Raw genomic sequence first — 18,412 nt, 5'->3', positions numbered from 1 at the left:
GTAAACATCTGTTAGTCTTAACATAAGAACTACCATACTAGGTTGGACATAACATAAAAATTTATTTGTATACCACAGGACCTCGCAATTCGATGCGGTTAACAAGTTAAAAGAAACTGTACAGGCACAGTAGAATAGAGAGTTGCACGGGGACAGAAATCCCACCCATCCCCGCCCGTCCCCGCCAGGATCCTCTCTGTCCCCACCCGTCCCCGCCAGGATCCTCTCTGTCCCCACCCGTCCCCGCCAGGATCCTCTCTGTCCCCACCCGTCCCCGCCAGGATCCTCTCTGTCCCCACCCGTCCCCGCCAGGATCCTCTCTGTCCCCACCCGTCCCCGCCAGGATCCTCTCTGTCCCCACCCGTCCCCGCCAGGATCCTCTCTGTCCCCACCCGTCCCCGCCAGGATCCTCTCTGTCCCCACCCGTCCCCGCCAGGATCCTCTCTGTCCCCACCCGTCCCCGCCAGGATCCTCTCCATCCCCACCCATCCCCGCAAGGAATCACCTCCATCCCTGCCCGTCCCCATAAAAAGCAGCAATTACTTCTGACAGGATCATCAATTCCACAGTTTCTTTTGTGTTTGCGCTGCTGTTTTCCTTGTGGAATCTTTGGTGGAACCCTTTTTTTGTTTTCTGTTCAGGTAATTAACTTATAAACCCCCCTCTTTTACTAAGGCTGACGTGTCCATTATATTATATGGACGAACCCTGCTTCCAAAGCCTTCCATCCCCATGGGAGTCCTGTTGGCTAGAGGGGGGTCCCTGTGGGAGTCCCGTGGGCCAGACAGGGGTCCCTTTGGGAGTCCCGTGGGTTAGGGGGGATTTCTGCGGGGACTCGCGGGATTCCCGCGATCCTCGTTCCCGTGCAGACCTCTACAGTAGAATGATAAATTCTTGTAAACTTAATTTTGTAAATAAGTTTTTAATAGTTTTCAAAATTTCTGAAATTCTTATCCCATACTCCGGCCTGGAAGGATAGCAACCCATTCAAATATCTTTTATATACACAACCTTTTACTGAAGGGAAGGCAAAAAAGTTAAATTTCTTAATGATCGCCAAGTTTCTGCAAATATAAAATGGTCAACAAGATAGCTAGGTGAAAGACTGTGTGCATTGCTTTATAGCATACACTTCCAAATTTAAATACTGTATCACTCTTGCTTCCAGTAGAAGCTAATGTAATTTCCAGTAATATGGTGACACGTGATCAGCCTTTTTAAAATTGAAAATTAATTGAGCAGCTGTATTTTGAATAATATGCATCGTACTGAGATTCTTTCGAAGACCAGCTAAGTAAATTATATTACAGTAATCTAAAAGAAGTAAAATCAAAGTAAGATTTGATCACAATTTCCACAACATGGAAAAACGTTTAACTAGCCCATTAGTGACAAATTTTGGTCTAAATTTACTCCTAAGATTTTAATAGTTGAATTAATTAGATATAGAATTCCATTCAATGTTAAAGACTCTTTGATCTTCTTGGAAGGAGTAGCTAAGAAGAATTTTGTTTTGTCTGGATTGAGCTTCATCTTAAATTCTGTCATCCATTGCTCTACAGTGGAAATTGCTGAAGATATAAAATGTATAGATTATGATAGTAAAGAAGAAATAGGAATTATAATGGTTGTGTCATCCGCATATCTATAAAGTTTAATTTCCAAGGTAGCTAGGCTGGATCATAAAGATGCTAGGTAGATATTAAACAACAAAAGGGAAAGAGGGGAACCCTGTGGACCACCAAATGGATTATTCCATTTACTTGAATATTTATCTTCAAATCGAATCTGATAAGTACAGTTTTGTAAACCATTGAAATACTGGACCTGATATTCCAATTGCATCCAGACAGCTAAGTAATATTTTGTGGTCTTCAAGATCAAATGCACTGTTTAGATCAAATTGAAGTACTAAGGCCTATATTAAACAGGTTGTACAAATCATCTAGCAATAAGGCAAGTACTGTTTCAGTGCTATAAATTGGACAAAATCCTGATTGAGATGTATGATCCAAATGGTCCATTAACTTTAAATGAACTAAACCTTCCATCAGCTTAACAAAAAAGGAATTGCTGCTATTGGTCTATAGTTGGAGACAACCGATATAGTTAGAATGAAAACAAATTCAGAATACCAGGACTGAGGTTAAGAGTAGGTTTTCTACAGAGGAAGAGCATCTGACATACACACTGGGGAAGGGGGGGGGGGAGGGAAGAGAGATTTGGATCTCTGCTGGCCACTTGCTAACGTCCAGACTCGGAAACAACCTGCAGTCTTAACTTAAGAGATATGGCAACGAGGGCTGAAGCCTGAAACACAAGCAATGGCTGCTGGCAGATGGATTGAGGTGGTTGTGTGCATGTCCAGTGAGGCAGATTGTGACTTTAGGAAGGCTGGGTGCCCAGCAGTCTCTCGATGGCTGTATTGATGTCTCTACCGGTGGCTATCAGGGCCTGCAGGTAGCCTCCTGGTTGATAAAGCCCATGGCGTTCAGATGCTCCAGCTGCTGTTGGAAGCACACTTCTGGATTTTGCACCTGAGAATCACTATTAGCCAGCATCCAAATTATCTGCTGCATGAGTTGCTGCTGCTGCCCCCGAGGTGGAAGATGATGGACTCTCAGGGTTTGTGCTTCCTCCGGTGGAGGGGGCATTCTAGGCAACCCAAATGAACTGAGGCTGGGAACCAGCCCTGGCGCCTCTGTTTGCAGTATCTGAAGTCCCTGCTGTAAAAATTTTCAGTTTTTCAGATTCAAAATATTTTTTGGATGGTTATATCTTCAGCTTCACTTGACTGTAAAAGCTCATATTACAAATCTTGGAAGTTCCTCAAGGTATATGTCTGCTGGTAAAGTTGTACCATTAGCTGACTTGCCAACCAGTAGCAGTATGGAGCCAGACTGTGCCAAAAATTTTAATTTGTGAATTTTTTTGCCTACTTTACTGACCTGTAGAAATGGAAGCACGTTTGCAAAAGATTTCAAACTTGGCACAGAAACTTGCCCCAAGGTGTTGTACCAAACTGCAAAATTTCAGACTCCTAGGTAGTTTCCTTCTGCCGTAGTGCTTAAGCAAAGTTGGCGTTTTAGGTCACACGAGGCATGCAAGTGGATTGATTGCTTTTGTTCAACCACACCTAGCTCCTGACCAAAAATTATGCAGAGTTTCATTTGAGACCCTAGACAACACCCCTGTAAAATTTGGTTGTATTTCAAGGGGGTTGAGTGTGGGCTCCTGGTCCACTTGACATGGAATGACCCATAGACATGTCTAAACAACATCATTAATCATCCCTGTTATAAACGGAGATAGAGCACAAATTCAATCAATTCAGAAATACAAGCAAGCTTTAAATCATACATTGTTGTCAGAAAAATTCTAAAAGGCGATTATCAATTGAAATATACCTTAACATAAGAAGGCATTGGCAAATAATTGAGTTTTTAGCATTTTCTTAAAATTCATCCTCCCCATACAAAACCGCAGGATACCAGGCAAGGCATTCCATAGTTCTATGCCAGCCACGGATATCATTGATGCTCTGATCCTAGCCTGCATAATCGACATTCTACCTGCTAAACTTAATTTCATCCCATTTATATCTCTAAGCTCTCTTCTCGGTTTATAGATCTCAAAGAATTCTTGTAAGATCTTTGGGGAAGCAAGATATAATGTCTGATGTATAATCGCATCAATCTTAAAACTGCATTCTTTGTTGCATAGGTAACCAGTGTGGTTTCTACAGTCAAGATTTGCTGCTATGTATATGTTCATCCTGATACTGTAGTGTCTCATCCAACTTTTGTAGCTCTTTGATTTTTTATGTATTATGGTTCCCATTTTCTTTTGTTGAAAAGGAAATAATTAATTATAATTAGAGGAAAGGGGATGTATGCCTGTAGCTTGGCAATTTAAATTCATTGACAGATCTAAGTTCTACATATTATAAAATGTGTGGTTTTTTTTTTTTTTTTACACTGTATATCTGTGTTGTCTTTTAATAGATTTTTTCCATATTTGCATTTGCCACCTGTGGAGGTTATAGTGGCCACACTACGATATATATTGGATGCCAAAATAGAACAGTGATGAGTAGCAATGTTACTCTTACAGCAACCTTTGGATACCCATTTAGGTGAGTGTTCTCTGCTTTTTATAATGTAAGTATGTGAGTTTCTAGAGGCAGACTAAACCCGAATCTATGGCCAAAATTTTCCATTCAGTTTCAGCTGGGAGCTAAGCTGAAACCAAAATCGTCCTGTCTGCCTGCAGAAAACAGATCTGCTGCTGCTTCTGCCACAGCATCCCCCTCCCTTGGGCTGCCTGACTATCCGTAGGCCTTCCCCAGGCTCACCTTAACATGCATTGATGGTCTGGTGGCCTCTTCAAGGGGCAAGATCGAAGCCCACTCTTTCAGCCACCATTTCCACTGAGCAGAGACACCGGGGCATGGGCTTCATTCCTGCCCCCTGAAGAGACCACTAAACCACCAGGGCTGCTTAAGGTAAGCTTGGGGGGGGGGGGGAGGTGTCTACTTCTGTGGGCAACCTGAGGGGGTTATGGGGGATGTTTTTAGATTGCAAGCTGCCCTGAAGGCAACCCCCTAGGTACGGGATAATAAACTTTTAATAAACTTGGAAACTTAGTTTTCAGCAGAAACCCAAATCGGGGCTGGTCTTGGTGCCAAAACTGAAATTCGGTTGGCCTCTAGTTTCTAGAGTTTATATGATGCCTAAATTGAGAGGTGCCAATTTTGACGCTGTCTTACAAAGACATCTAGGTGCCAATACTAGTCTGATAGAAATCAAGCTTGAATACAGGAGCTGATATTTATGCCTACTTGAGTGGGTGTAAATGTTTGTGTGTAAAGTTGGTAAGTACATGTGCACATCAGTTTATAATAGTCTCCAAATTCATGGAGAAGTATAGGCAAAGTTGGTCTAGGCTGCTGGATATAGCTTTGCAGATAATAATTTATTCTATTTTATGTTCAACCACCCCTATCTGTATTCCCCTCACATGTGGATTAGTGGATAGGCTCCAAACAGGGGAGAGAGGCAACATCTGTCTTGTCCTCGCCCAATCCAAAAAGGGGGCTGTGTAGGACCCTTTTACGTGGATACTAGCCTCAGGGTGCCTCATACATAGCTTTTATACCAGTACAGAACTTCTCCCCCAAGCTGACTGGCTCCAACATCTGCCACAGGAAGACCCAGCACACCCTATTAAAAGCTTTTTCCATGTCTATAGAAAGTAAAATAGTATTCAGCTGGGTGTCCTGAACCTCCCAAAGCAAATGGAAGGTGTTGACGGATGTTATCCCCCACCTGTCTCCTATGTATAAATCCCGATTGATCAGCATGAACAAGTCCTGGTAATACTGTGGACAATCTGTCTGCCAAAATTTTAGCAAAAATGTTAGTCTACATTTAGCAGTGAAATGGGATGATAGGAGCTACAGACTGGAGTCCTTTACTGATTTTGTTAATACTGAAATACTCGCTTCCTGCATAGACAGGGAGAGGGTGCACCCTTCCAAAAATCTATTGCGTACCCGCTGCAATAATTCCCCAGTTCCCCTATAAATTTCTTATGAAAGGACCTGAAAAGCTATCCAAGCTAAGGGCTTTCATAATTTTAAATTCTTAATGGTGTTAGTAATATCCACCAAAGTGATAAGCTCATGTAGCCTCTCTCTATCAGCTTCAGAAAACCGCTGAAGCTATACTGAAGCCAAAAATGCAGGAATATCTTCTGATGTGCTTGTTTGTTCCTGCCTGTACAAAGTAGCATTATACTAAAAAAAAAAAAAAAAAAGCGCTGAACACGGTGTCATCAGTATATAACATCTTATCCCCCACCTCTTTTTAAATTTCTGTATGTGGGAAGTATTACTGCGTGCTTTCAAATAATAGCCTACATAGGGCATGGCTTGTTTTTAAATTCAAAAAAATTTCTGCTGCCACCTTTGCCATGCAGAATCCACCTCCTCTATTTGCAAATGACTTAAAGCCTTCCTTATTTTGTTAAAGCTCCTGTAGTATGTGGGGATCTGGGCTTGTTTTATGGTTTTTTGGGTTGTTGTTTTTTTTTTCCCCTAAACGGATTAGGTGTGCTTGAAGTTGCAAAGAAGCCTGATTCTTCCTTTTCTTTCTGCAGGACCCCACTTAATTAAGGTGCTTCTAACTACCACCTTAAGGGCATCCCAAAGGATACCCTCCCCAGTATGATTAGTTTCTAGATATTGTGGGATCATGAAGCAAATATCATCATAAATTTCCATATCTAAGAGATTCATCGAGACACCAGAATCCCATCTCCTTGGGCCTTCCCAAACTAGAGTAAGCTACCCATACTTGGATATGGTCCGATATGCAAATGGATTATATCTCTGCATCTGCCACCTGTCCCCACAAGTTACGGCGGGACCTGACAGTCTATATGAGTGTAGATCTCATTAGCATGTGAGTAAAAAGTGTGATTTTCTGCGTTCCATGTAGAAGTCTCCAGCTGTCAACCAATTCCAATTGGTGCATAAAGTCTAATAAAGGCCTTTTCTTTTAGTTTTATTATATTCATCATTCCCCTTGAAATGGTCCAACTGATCATCTGGGCTCAAATTAAGTTTACCACCCAAAATACCCCCCTTCTCAAAATTTAGCAGCTGAGCTTACACTGCCCAAAATAACTTATCTTGCCTAGTATTGGGTAAATAGAGATTAACCAATGTCAACTCTTTACCATGTTAAAGACCATATAGAGCCAAGCATCAGCCTTCTGGGTCTATAAATTGAGCTTTGACATCAAACTGCAACCCTCCCTGTATTGGATTTCTTTTTATGGTGATGGGTGAATACCCTTTCAAACATGTTGTATCTCAAGATCTGAGTTCTGAGCTTAGAGATGGATTTCTTATAACAAAATATCATCCCTCTTGAGACTCCTAAGTTCCCAAAATACCCTACTCCGCTTCCCTGCATTAATAAGCCCATTGATATTCTGGGAACCAATAACTAGCTTATAGACATTTTTAGCATTCCCTCTACTACTACTGCTTACTTATATAGTGCTGAAAGGCGTACGCAGCACTATATGTTTTGACATTTATAGACGGTCCCTTCTCAGAAGAGCTTACAATCTAACTTGGATAGACAGACATGACATAAAGGGTTGGGGATGCAGAACCTAAGGTGAGAAGAGTTAGGAATCAAAAGCACTTTCAAAGAGGTGGGCTTTTAACTGAGCCTTGAACACTTCCAGAGACAGAGCCCACTGTAAGGATTCGGGTAGCTTGGGGATCATAGGGGGAGATAAGTGAAGAGAGATTGAGGGGCAGCTGAGTGAGTGCATTTGTAGGTAAGTAAAAGGAATTTGAATTGTATTTGGAAATGGATGGGAAGCCAATGAAGTGACTTTAGGAGAGGGGTAATGTGAGTAAAGTGGCTCTCCTGGAAGATGAGTTGTGCAGCCGAATTCTGGAAGGATTGGAGGGGAGCGAGATGGCTAAGCAGAAGGCCTGAGAGTAATGAGTTGCAGTAGTCTAAGCGTAAAATGATTAGGGCATGGATAAGTGTTTTGGCAGTGTGTTCAGAGAGGAAGGTTCGGATTTTGGTGGTAATATAGAGGAAGAAGTGACAGGTTTTAGCAATATGTTGTATCTGGGCGGTGAAGGAGAGAGAGGGGAGTCAAAGATGACCCTGAGATTACAAGCAGACAAAACAGGAAGGATGAGAGTATTGTCCACAGAGATGGAGAATGAGGGAAGTGGAGAGGTGGGTTTAGGCGGGAAGATGAGCAGCTCTGTTTTAGCTATATTCAATTTTAGATGACAGTGAGACATCCAGGCAGCAATATCGGACAGGTAGGCTGAGACTCTGGACTGGGTTTCAGTAGAGATGTTTAGTGCAGAGAGATAGATCTGGGAGTAGTCAGCATAGAGGTGATACCGAAAGCCGTGGGAGATCAGCACTTCAAGTGAGCAAATGTAGATTGAGAAAAGGAGTGGTCCCAGGACAGAGCCTTGAGGCACACCAATCAATAGCGGGAAGGCTATGGAGGAGGAACTACCATTGCATACACTAAAGGTGCGATGGGATAGGAAGAAAACCAGGAAGGGCAGAACCCTGGAATCTCAACAAGGACAGTGTGTCAAGGAGTAGGCGATGATCAACAGTATCAAAGGCGGCAGACAGATTGAGAAGGATGAGGATAGAGTAGAAGCCCTTACCAATACCCAACCCACCAAAATTGGGAGGAACAGATAAACTGAATGCTCACATCCCTCCCCTCCCCCCAAATCCCATGCATTGAAAAATGCTGATCACCTATCTCCTGGATCAGCAACTCCTGGAGGAGAAAGACATCCTGTCAAAATGGCAGTCAGAAGATATAAAACGAACACACATCCATTACAAACATTCATACCATCCTGAATCATTCTCACATCACACAATACACAAAGATTATCTTATAAAAAGGCCAGCTGATAAAACCAGCATATTATCCCAAAAACGTTTTGCCATACAGAGTCTCTCACTTGTGCAATATGTGGTGAAGGTGACAGGTAAATTATTGCAGCCAAGATCTTTAAGTGCTATCCAATCCTTATCCGCATTCTTGACTTTGGGTGATTTCCCTGCCACCGTGATCATAATGCAGAGGGAAAAAGCCATTTATACTTGTAGCCACCAGCATGCAAAAGTTAAATAACCTCTTGTAGGGGAGTGCCTTTTGAGTAAAGTGGACCATGCTAAGACATAAGAACATAAGAATATCCTTACTGGGTCAGACCAATAGTCCATCAAGCCCAGTAGCCTGTTCTCACAGTGGCCAAAACCCTAATAAACTGCAAATTCAAACTCCTTCTATTGAAGTTCCTTTAACTGACAGTCCCTTCTCAAAACCTGTTCTTTAGTAAGAGTAGTCTGCAAAGCAAACTACTGTGTCTCTTGGGAATCCTTCACACAGTTGGCCAAGATCTCGATGGGCCCGCAAGATAGTAAAATCAGAGTGCAAGTTTAGGTTCTTCCTTCATAATCTCAGCATAAATACCTTTGATGACTGACTCAGTCTTTATATATAACCAATTCTGGGATTCTTTTGAAACGCAGATTGTTTCCGTGAGATCTATGTTCAAAGTCCTCTCTTTGATCTTGCATATAACTTGCAGAAGTCACAGATTCTTTTCCCAAGTCCACTCTAATCCCCTGCAGATCTCTGGTGAGGAGCCGATTTTCTTTTCTGCCTGATCCGCGCAGGTGTGGTGTTCTGCTTTGTCAGATTTAATTTTGGCAAGCACAGTTTGAACATCATGGTGCATCCCCAAAATATCCTGTTAACTTCTGGAACCATTGAAGGATCTTGTGCTTACAAATGTCTTGATCTGCAACCTCCAGGGGTGCTTGTTCCTCTTCATCAGACACAATGTGGTTTGCTTCCATTTTTTTCTGGTTCCTTACACTTGCTGGCAGTTCGGCCTTCATCCAGTCTCCATTGTCCACCACAAACTTAAATTTTTCCGGTTTCTTACTAGTTGATATCTTGGTGGATCAGCCTTCATCAAAATGGGAAGCACAACTAATTAATGTTGGGCTTGTGTAATTTATCACTGGGCCCCGACAGAGCTCCGTCTTCAAGCTGCCATCTCAAGGCATGACATCACTTCTTCCTCTATTTGCATATTTTTTATATATACCTTTTCAACAAGTATCTTATGCATGTCCATTTATTACACATATGTAATTGATTTATTATTTTTGTCAATCTTTTCTTTTATTATCTATTTGATTGTTGTTTGTGCATACTTTATAATTTGCATAGTTCTCGTATAACTTATACAATATCAGCGTTTATACTTCAGCTTGAATCCCTGATACATGCATTCTTAAGGCAAAATAGCCAGATTGGGTGCTGGATTTAAATAAACCTTATACATACCATTCTTCTGCTTTGTGTTTTGCTAATTAGGACAAATAAACCACAATTACTACACTGAGTGAAAGCCATGGAGATAAGTTGAAGTGAGAGTTAGCAGGTGTCCTATGATGAATTTAATCAGCAAAATCACATATTGCTATTGATGGGTAACCTATATAAGAACAGCAAATCTGGGGTTGGGTGAGTGTAGGGGGGAGGGAGGGAAGAAAGGAGGAATACAAGTGTAGGAATCTGAATTTCTAAAACTATAAGCCAGTACTTATAAACATATCAAGAGACTATAATATAGAATGACAGCTATTTCTGAAAAAAACACAATGTTATCGGTTTCTGTATTTAGAGGGAGAACTGAGCGTTGTTTTTTTACACCTGAATTTGAATGACAATTACATCATTGAAAATTTTAAAGGAAAAACATTTTCATAATTGTAATTAAATATCGATGCTTGTCTGGGACCACAATAATGAGAAGCAAAATGGTGGAAAAGAAAAGATAGCCTTCCTTATTTGTTTTTTCTTTTATTTCCTTATAGGAAAAGACTAACTAGTATTCATATAAAGTGAATGTATATTAACCAAAAATGAATTAATCTAAGGGAGAAGAAATAGATATTGGAATTGGAGCAGTTCTAGTTAAAATTTTTAAATGTGATGTTCTGAAAAAACATAAGTAGGCCTTTGAAATTTAACAATACATTTACAAGGAAATTGAAGAAAACGTATCACCCAAAGACCCAACTTGCTGGCGCAGACCCAAAAGTCTTACACCTGCTCTGTGTTGCCTTGGACAAATCAGGAAAATCCAACACATTTGAACCACAAAATTTAACATCCTTATGTTGAAAATACAGTCTCAAAATCCAATTTCTATTGGGTTCTAAGGCGAGAGTCACTAGCAATATTAATTTAGCAGCTATAATCAGAGGCTTAGAGTTTTCTAAAAAAAACAAAAAAAAACCCCAAAACCCTTTCTGATCTAAGCTATATGTCTCATTCTTCATCTTTTTCCTTCTCCAACACACCAGAGGTTAAATAAATACACTTTATCCCAGGACAAGCAGGCAGGTATTCTCACTAGTGGGTGATGTCATCCGACAGAGCCCCGATACGGACATCTTGCAAGCATGTCTTGCTTGAAGAAACTCAGAAGTTTCGAGATGCCCGCACCGCGCATGCGCCAGTGCCTTCCCGCCCGATGGTCCGGGCGTGTCTCCTCGGTTCTTTTTCTTCCGTGGAGCTGAGAAGTCTATCTTCAATTTGCGCCCATTGAATCTCTTTTTTTTTGCCTTCTATTTTGCCGCGGGTTGAGTTCTTTTGGCTCTCCTGTGCATTTATTTCTTTCTTTGATTTCTTTAAAAAAAAAAAAAAAAATTTTTCCTTCCGATACCGGGTCGGCCGTGTGGCTGGGGCCCCGCGCCTTCGACCTTGCGGCGGAGCTTTTCAGGCCTATGTCCCGGCCGATTACCGGTTTCAAAAAGTGTAGCAAGTGCCAGCGCGCGATTTCGCTCACGGACCCTCATCGACGCTGCTTACAGTGTCTGGGACCGGATCACTTCCCGAAATCGTGCCGGCCTTGCTCCACTCTGAGGGCGAGAGCGTTTAAGCGCCGCTGTCTACTGTGGGAGTCCATGTTCAAGATGGAAGCTTCATCGGACCCTGCAGCTTCGACATCGACGGGTGCTTCGACTCCTTCAGCGAAGCCCCCTGCCTCCCCGGCTGCTGCGGGCCTCCTGAAACCGGCATCGTTCACACCGGTTTCGGCCCCGGCTTCGGTGCCGGTGCCTTCCTCCGTCTCCTCGGAGCAGGTATCGACCCCTACAGTTCCACCGGTGGTACTCAAGGTGCCGAAGACTGGCAAGCAGAAGCACGCAGCACCGAAGGAGCGCGGAGACCGTGCAGAAGGGCCCCCTTTTGGTGCGGATCCCTCCATATCGGCTTCGTTGCGGTCCCTTCTGGAGGCTCAGTTCGTGGAGCTCATGCAGACCATGGGGCCTCGACTGATTGCCACCATCCAGGGTGACCTCCCAGCTTCGGCTTCAAGGGGCGGACCGCCCCCTCCTCCTCCTCGCCGCACGACCTCGTTGCTCGGTGAGGAGGAGCGGCGAGCGGTGTCCGGGTCCTCGAGGAGGTCCTCCGTTAGTGCTGTGCCTCCTTTGCAACCGATTCCCTCGAGGAGGGCCTCCCTTAGTGATATGCCTCCCTTGGAGCCCATCCCCTCGAGGAAAGCCTCGTTTAGTGACCTGCCTCCCTTGGAACCGATTACTCCGCCCCATGACTCAGTGTGGCGTCCACCTTCGGGACCACCCAGTCCTGGGCATAGCAGGAAGCAGGACGAGTTCTTCCGAACCCCCTATCAAGCCTGGGCGGCGTCAGGGGAGGCACCGACTCTTCCGCCTCTGCGATCGACGGCATCGAGTCCGATCTGCTCCTTGGAGGCGTCTGACCCAGTTTCTCACAGACGGGCTCGATCCCCTTCCAGGCATCAATCCAGACATTCTTCGAAGCATTCCTCTCGGCACTCGACCGTCTCGCCTCAGAAGAAATTGCCTCAGTTGGGGTATGCTGCTTCGACTGGGTCTCCTCCGGGCCCGGAGTTCGAGGACCCCGAGGTTTTCTACTCGTCCTGTTGCTTGCAGGCCTCTCTGGAGCCTGAAGCCTCTTCTTCTTCTAGTCCATCTCGCAGACCGGCGACGGCGGACCAACTGTCCTTTTCATCGTTCCTCAGGCAGATGGCAGATGACATGGACATTACTCTCGATGCTGGGTCTCGATATTCCAAGGAGTACCTCGATACCATGCACTTGCCTCGTCCTCCGGCAGAGTCCTTGCGGCTTCCCCTGCACAAGCTCCTCGACCAGACCTTCATGCGATGCTTCGAGTCTCCTTACTCTATCCCTGCAGTCCCTGGCAAATTGGATGTGCGGTACCGCACGGTGCATCATAAAGGCTTCGAGGGTCCTCAGCTTTCTCACCAGTCCCTCCTGGTCGAATCCTCGCTCAAGCGGTCTCATCCTGGCCAGGTCTATGCTTCAGTGCCTCCGGGCCGCGAGGGCAGAACCATGGATAAGTTTGGTCGACGCATCTATCAGAATTCGATGATGGCGTCTCGAGTCCTGAATTACAATTTCCACTTTGCAGCCTACTTGGAATTTTTTCTACCTGTGCTTCGGAAGTTCACACCATACATCGAGTCCCAGGCTAGGTTTGAGTTTGAGGAAGTGGTTGCTTCGCTGTCCCAACTTCGGCTTCAGTTAATGCAATCTGCCTATGATGCGTTCGAGCTCTCAGCCCGAGCGGCGGCCTGCTCAGTGGCGATGCGCCGGTTGGCCTGGTTGCGGACCATTGATATGGACCCGAATCTTCAGGACCGCCTGGCGAACGTCCCGTGTGCTGGGGCAGATCTTTTTGATGAATCCATCGAGACTGTCACGAAGAAGTTGTCTGACCACGAAAAGTCCTTCCAATCTATCCTTCGGCTGAAGCCTAAGCCTCAGCAGTCTCGACCTTCTCGTCCGCCGTTGATTTATCAGAGGCGTTATCAGCCGAGGCAAACTCCACCTGCGAGGCAACCGGCGAAGCGTCAGCCTCCCCAGAAGGGTCAGCCTAAGTCTCAGTCGCCTGCTGTCCCTAAGACCACTCAGCCTTTTTGACTGTCTCGTCGAGGGCATAACCAACCTCGTTCTGCCTCCCCCTGTTTTTCCCATCGGAGGGCGCCTCCATCATTTTTATCATCGCTGGGAGGCCATAACAACCGACCTCTGGGTCCTTACTATCATCAAGGAAGGATACTCTCTTCATTTCCATCGGGTCCCTCCGGACCACCCTCCAAGAGAGTATCCTTCCAACTTGACTCAGACTGCCCTTCTTCAGGAAGCTCAGGCTTTGCTCCGGCTTCGTGCCGTGGAGCCGGTTCCGACGGACCAATTGAACCAGGGGTTTTACTCCCGGTACTTCCTTGTTCCGAAGAAGACGGGCGACCTGCGACCCATTTTGGACCTCAGGGTCCTCAACAAATTCCTAGTCAAAGAGAGGTTTCGCATGCTGACTCTTGCTTCTCTCTACCCCCTCCTCGAGCAGAACGACTGGTTATGCTCTCTGGATCTCGCCTACACTCATATTCCCATTCATCCGGCCTCTCGCAAGTTCCTCAGATTTCGGATGGGACATCTCCATCTGCAGTATCGAGTGCTTCCATTTGGCCTGTCTTCGTCCCCCAGAGTCTTCACCAAATGTCTGGTGGTGGTGGCCGCGGCCCTCCGGAACCAAGGTCTTCAGGTATTCCCCTACCTCGACGACTGGCTGATCAAGGCTCCCTCGGCCTCGGGGGTCCTCTCAGCGACCCTGTCAACGATTCTGTTCCTGCAGAGTTTGGGATTCGAGATCAACTTTCCCGAGTCTCATCTGCAGCCGACCCAGTCTCTTCCCTTCATCGAGGCTGTCCTGGATACCGTACGTCTCAGAGCATTCCTTCCTTCTCAGCGCATGGATGCTCTTCTTCATCTCTGCCAGTCTGTGTCTTCTCGCCAGACCATCTCAGCGAGACACATGATGGTCCTCCTGGGCTACATGGCCTCTACAGTTCATGTGACGCCGTTTGCCAGACTCCACCTCAGAATTCCTCAGTGGACCCTGGCATCTCAGTGGACTCAGGTGTCGGATCCGTTGACTCGACACATCACAGTCACTCCTGCTCTTCGGCAGTCTCTGCTCTGGTGGATTACCTCTTCGAATCTATCCAGAGGTTTGCTGTTTCATTCTCCTCCCCACCAGAAGGTTCTCACAACCGATTCCTCGACCTATGCCTGGGGAGCGCATCTGGATGGGCTTCGCACTCAGGGATTCTGGACCTGTGCGGACCGACTCCATCAAATCAATCTTCTGGAGCTCAGAGCCATCTTCAATGCTCTTCAAGCTTTTCAACATCTGCTTCATGACATGGTGGTCCTCATTCGCACCGACAATCAGGTCGCCATGTATTATGTCAACAAGCAAGGGGGCACGGGCTCGGCCTCCCTCTGCCAGGAAGCTCTCAGAGTCTGGGATTGGGCGGTTCGCCACAACACCTTCCTCAAAGCTGTCTACATTCAGGGGAGGGACAATGTCTTGGCGGACAAACTGAGTCGTCTTCTCCAGCCTCACGAATGGACACTCCACTCCAAGCCCCTTCATCAGATCTTTGCTCAGTGGGGAACGCCTCAGATAGACCTCTTTGCGGCTCCCCACAATTTCAAGCTGCCTCAGTTTTGCTCTAGGATCTACGCTCCTCATCACCTCGAGGCAGATGCTTTTCTGCTGGATTGGGGGAATCGCTTTCTGTATGCGTTTCCACCATTCCCTCTCATTCAAAAGACTCTAGTCAAACTGAAGTCCGAACATGTCACCATGATTCTGATAGCTCCTCGGTGGCCCAGGCAGCCTTGGTTCTCCCTTCTACTTCAACTCAGCAGCAGGGAACCGTACCTACTTCCAGTGTTTCCTTCACTGCTTACTCAGCATCAGGGGTCTCTGCTTCATCCCAACCTGCAGTCTCTCCACCTGACAGCTTGGTTCCTCTCAACGTAACTCCGCACCAGTTTTCCCAGGCGGTGAGGGATGTCTTGGAGGCTTCCAGGAAGCCTGCTACTCGTCAATGCTACTCCCAAAAATGGACTAGATTTTCTTCATGGTGTATTTCCAATTCTAAGGAGCCTCAGCGAGCCTCCCTATCCTCTGTTTTGGACTATCTTTTACATCTGTCTCAGTCTGGTCTCAAGTCGACATCTATACGAGTCCACCTGAGTGCTATTGCGGCTTTCCATCAGCCTCTACAAGGGAAACCTCTCTCTTCTCATCCTGTGGTTTCCAGATTTATGAAAGGACTTTTTCATGTCAATCCTCCTCTCAAACCGCCTCCAGTGGTTTGGGATCTAAATGTTGTCCTTTCTCAGCTTATGAAACCTCCTTTTGAGCCTCTGAGCGAGGCTCCACTAAAGTTTCTCACTTGGAAAGTGGTTTTTCTGGTGGCCCTCACATCTGCTCACAGGGTCAGTGAGCTTCAGGCCTTGGTGGCGGACCCACCTTTCACAGTATTCCATCATGACAAGGTGGTCCTCCGCACTCACCCGAAATTCCTGCCTAAAGTGGTCTCTGAATTTCACCTCAACCAATCCATTGTGCTTCCAGTGTTCTTTCCAAAGCCTCATTCTCATCCTGGAGAATCAGCTCTTCACACTCTGGACTGTAAACGTGCTTTGGCTTTCTACTTGGATCGCACCAAACCACACAGAACTGCTCCTCAACTTTTCGTCTCCTTTGATCCAAACAAGTTGGGACGACCTGTATCGAAGCGCACCATCTCCAACTGGATGGCGGCTTGTATCTCTTTCTGCTATGCCCAGGCTGGATTACCCCTTCCCTGTAAGGTCACAGCACATAGGGTCAGAGCAATGGCAGCCTCTGTAGCCTTCCTTAGATCGACACCGATTGAGGAGATTTGTAGGGCTGCCACTTGGTCCTCGGTTCATACGTTCACCTCTCATTATTGTCTGGATACTTTCTCCAGACGGGATGGGCAGTTTGGCCAAACTGTGTTACAAAATTTGTTCTCCTAAGTTGCCAACTCTCCCTCCATCCCATTGAGGTTAGCTTGGAGGTCACCCACTAGTGAGAATACCTGCCTGCTTGTCCTGGGATAAAGCAATGTTACTTACCGTAACAGTTGTTATCCAGGAACAGCAGGCAGCTATTCTCACGTCCCACCCATCTCCCCTGGGTTGGCTTCTCTGCTAGCTACCTGAACTGAGGAGACACGCCCGGACCATCGGGCGGGAAGGCACTGGCGCATGCGCGGTGCGGGCATCTCAAAACTTCTGAGTTTCTTCAAGCAAGACATGCTTACAAGATGTCCGTATCGGGGCTCTGTCGGATGACATCACCCACTAGTGAGAATAGCTGCCTGCTGTCCCTGGATAACAACTGTTACGGTAAGTAACATTGCTTTTTGGAAAGTTTACAAATCTCAAGTTCAACCTTCTATTAAAATTATCTTGTGTCCAACTTTTTTGATGTATCCATAATTTATCTTTAATTCTGGCTGACAATCCAAAATTTTTGCCTGGTCTTTTTCTAATTTCTGTAGACTCCCAGTATGTTTATCCAGTTGCGCTTGATATTTCCCTATCTGGTTTTGGAAAGTGAGCAACCCTTCACCATTTTTATCCAAACATTGAATCACTGAACGCTCCAGTTTTTCAATAGCTCTACAAACTTCCCCTAAAGAGATAGGTTTGAGCAGGATACTATTAGGAATACTAGTTGTTCCATCTGAAACCATATGCTCTGTTATAATACCTTCTCCGATCGGTTCATAGACATAATCGTGGAAGATAAATGCGCGCGCTGACAATTGAGCGCAAGACGGAGGCGGGCGCTGAAGAAAATTACTGTTTTTAGGGGCTCCGACGGGGGTTTTTGTTGGGGAGCCCCCCCCACTTTACTTAATACAGATCGCGGCGGCATTGTGGGGGGTTGTAACCCCCCACATTTTACTGGAAACTTAACTTTTTCCCTAAAAACAGGGAAAAAGTGAAGTTTTCAGTAAAATGTGGGGGGTTACAACCCCCCACAAAGCCCCCACAACACGGCACGATCTGTATTAAGTAAATACAAACCCCCGGCGGAACCCCTAAAAACAGTAATTTTCTTCGGCGTGCGCCTCCGCGCTGTCTCAATTGTCTGCGCGCGCCTTTGTCCCGGCGCGCTTTTGACCTGACACCCCTCCGATCATCTCCATCCGTTACCTCCTCATTGAATGCCAAAGGAGACCTCCATGGCATTGGAGCACTCAGCGGCGATGGGATCCTACCACTACCAACAGCCACTTCACTCATTTCCGTGTCAGGAGTCTGATTATTCGTTCAGCGTGACCGGGAAAGTCGGTCTAAGAGGGATCTCGCATTGTTCTGAACTCTGTGAAATTTCCAACAATGCCAGAATGGCCTCTCCAAGTGCTGCTGTAGAGTCTTCTGAAGTCTCCACACCAGCAACAGATGACAAAAAGCCTTGGCTAGAAGACTGGACCAAGGCTGGACCAGCACTAGTCCTGGGTGGGTGAGTGGTCGCTTTAACCTGGCCCTTCATTTTCTTGCCCATCCTCACAGACCAGAGAGCTCAGTTAACATCTGACCTTTCTGACGCCATCTTCTGGATCACTCTTTTTATTTTATTTTTTTAAAGCAGAGATATACCAGCTATCACAGAAGCAATTGGAACAAATTACACCACAGCTATGCAAATATAAGACAAGAGAAATATTAAATATTAGCCAGCCAAGCAATGAAACCTGTAGAATAAAAAACAGTGAACGCAACCTGAGCCCTCTTCTCTGCTCCTCATTGGAATATTGATCTTCACATATTTTGAGACATTCCACTGTTGGGGGGGGGGGAGAAGAGTCATCACTTCAGAGTTGTTAATCTTTCAGTTGGAGTTGCACAAA

At 45.7% G+C, this 18,412-nt stretch overlaps 1 protein-coding gene across 1 annotated transcript in view; it reads left to right on the top strand.

Annotated features, from left to right (window-relative positions):
- The window catches only part of SYPL1 (synaptophysin like 1), a 47,067-nt gene that overhangs the window by 12,828 nt on the left and 15,827 nt on the right, over positions 1-18,412 (top strand). The window contains exon 2 of the mRNA XM_033958966.1: positions 4,005-4,135. Coding sequence (XP_033814857.1) covers positions 4,005-4,135 — 131 coding nt within the window. The remainder of the gene's footprint in view (positions 1-4,004; positions 4,136-18,412) is intronic.

Source organism: Geotrypetes seraphini, chromosome 9 (genome assembly GCF_902459505.1).
Source record: "Geotrypetes seraphini chromosome 9, aGeoSer1.1, whole genome shotgun sequence".
NCBI lineage: Eukaryota > Metazoa > Chordata > Amphibia > Gymnophiona > Dermophiidae > Geotrypetes > Geotrypetes seraphini.
The sequence above is the reverse complement of the archived record's forward strand: the minus strand, read 5'-3'. Positions and strand labels throughout refer to the sequence as shown.